Here is a 2,278-nt window from a genome sequence, read left to right as displayed (position 1 = left end):
GGGGGAGGAGGCATGGGCCGGGGGGCCTGACAGGGTGCCCCTCCCGCCCCCATAGCAGAGCCCCTCACTCCCAATCCGCATTCCCCCCTGCAGCGATGCCCCTCACTCCCGACCTACAGCTCCCCTCTCCCAGCAACCCCGGGACACCACTTCCTGCCCACTCGACCTTGCACCACTTCCTGCCCCTCCCTGCTCTGCGACACCTACCCTGCTTCTGCCATCGTGGGGCAACTGTTGCAGGCAGCGTCGGGCACGGAGACCTCAGGAGACGGCCCCCCGGCCCCCAGACCTCCACCGGGCCCGACATTGAGGACCTCCCTCCCCTGCCCCGGCCACGAGGTAGGGAGTGCGATGGTGGGAGCCATGGGATGATGGCTTGGGAGGGAGGGGCATGCGGTGGGGGGGGCACCGCGGTGGCGGGGGGCTGCGGTACAGGAGTGATGGGCCCCACTGTGGAGGTGGGGCCACGGGTCAGGAGTGCGAGGCACTGCTATGGGGGGCTGTGGGTGAGGAGTGAAGAGCACCACTGTGCGGGTCGGGAGTGAGGGGCACTGCTATGGGGGGGCTGCGGGTCGGGAATGAGGGGCACTGCTATGGGGGGGCTGTGGGCCGGGAGTGAGGGGCAGTGGTTGGCTGGGTGCGGCAGGGAGTGTCTCCTATCCGTTAGTTTCCCCTCCCACGACATCACATAGCTGCAAGAAGGTGGGGGCGGGGCCCGGGGCTGCGGCCCCGCCTCCCCCTGCTCTGTTGGTTCCTTTCCCGTTCTCCCTTTCGTCAGCTCCCCCTTCCCCCACGGGGGTTAATTCAGGGTGTGGGAGTCTTACCCAGGGGCTGCGGGCTGGGAGGGAGGGGCACTGCTATGGGGGGTGCAGGTTGGGAGCGAGGGGCAGTGCTGGGGGAGGAGTAGGGACCCCCAGGCACCCACAGCCTGCCCCTGGCACCCCCCGGGGGCAGGAGGAGAAAGCGGGGGCAGGGTTGGGAGACCACAGAGATGGAGGGAAGAGGGACCAGAGCGTCCCCGGTGCACACAGGGCTGCACGGCGCTATGGAGCCCCCAGTGGCAGAAGGGGCCGCTCTATCTCTCTACTCCCTCGACCAGGTTCCTCAGCGGCCAATCCTAGTTGCTCGCGGCTCCCATGGCTGGGTCCACCCGTCCCATGATGCTTGTCGCCATGGTGATCATTGCCACCGCCCTCTTTTCCCTGGTGAGTGGCACGTCGGTTCCACGCATTAAGTCCGCTGTCAACAAGACTGAGAGCTCCAGGATCACTGAGACGAGCGATGTGGAGGGCACCAAGATGGCGACAGAGGACTCGAGCCCTACCCAGAATCCATTGCCTACTTCCACAGGGGTTTCCAAGATGGCCGATGACACCAACGTGACCACCGTGTCTCCGTCCCCCACGGCTGGGCCTGCTTCCACAATACCCAGCTCCACTTCAACCCCGTTGTCACCCTGGGAGGAAACCCAGATACTGGAGAGCTCTACCCAGAATCCTTCGCATGATGCCATGGGGGCTCCTACAGCGCCCGAAGAATCTCCTACGGCCAACCAATCCGAGCTCTCCACCTACCTGAACTTGACCAAGATGACCATCCACACGTTGCCCCAGGAAGTGGACTTGAAGGGGGCAGACAACAAAACCAACTCTACCCAGAAACCTCGCAGGCCCGAAGGCGCTCCGACGATGGCTACCACGACCAGGTCCAAGATGGCCACCTTGACCTCGACCCCAGGGGAGCAAACTAAGATGGCGCCAGTGAGCTCTACCCACAAGCCATTGAGCGATGGCGGGAGCTCTCCCAAGATGGCTGCCGCCACCACAGTGGCAACCGGGAGCCCCAGCCCAGTCGGCAAGGGCAAGGCCAAGAGGCTGAGCACCACGATGCCGACCACGCCCTCCACCACCGGCAGCCATCTTGGAGGGATGTCGCTGAGGCCGACCCCGGTGACTGCTGGCGTTACCTGGGCGAGTCCCCATGCTGCCCGGAGCGCGTCCTGGGTGCTCCCCGTGGTGGTGGTGGTGGTGCTGCTCGCCCTTGTCCTATTGGCCGCTGCCTTGTGCTGGCGGCGGCAGCAGCGCTCGGGCTCCACCAGCTTCGCGGGGCAGCAGTGGGCGGGGCCAGTCCCACTGCCTGAGGAGGGCGGGGCTGGGGGCGGAGCGGAGCAGGGGGCGGAGCTCCAGGCAGGGGTGGGGCTGGAGCCGGGCCCGGCCCTGAGCACCTTCAAGGGGCGCAGCCCATCGGCCGAGGTGGCCCTGCAGGAGTTGCCCCCGGC

The 2,278-nt window shown here is 66.6% G+C and overlaps 1 protein-coding gene across 1 annotated transcript in view; it reads left to right on the top strand.

The window, feature by feature from the left end:
- The first annotated feature begins 6 nt into the window (after window positions 1–6).
- The window catches only part of SPN (sialophorin), a 10,381-nt gene continuing 8,109 nt past the window's right edge, over window positions 7–2,278 (top strand). Inside the window, exons 1-2 of the mRNA XM_006037551.1 lie at window positions 7–339; window positions 1,100–2,276. Coding sequence (XP_006037613.1) covers window positions 1,137–2,276 — 1,140 coding nt within the window. The 5' untranslated portion in view covers window positions 7–339; window positions 1,100–1,136. The remainder of the gene's footprint in view (window positions 340–1,099; window positions 2,277–2,278) is intronic.

The sequence above is a fragment of the Alligator sinensis genome, unplaced genomic scaffold (genome assembly GCF_000455745.1).
Source record: "Alligator sinensis unplaced genomic scaffold, ASM45574v1 scaffold1511_1, whole genome shotgun sequence".
NCBI lineage: Eukaryota > Metazoa > Chordata > Crocodylia > Alligatoridae > Alligator > Alligator sinensis.
This window is presented reverse-complemented; position numbering and strand designations above follow the sequence as displayed.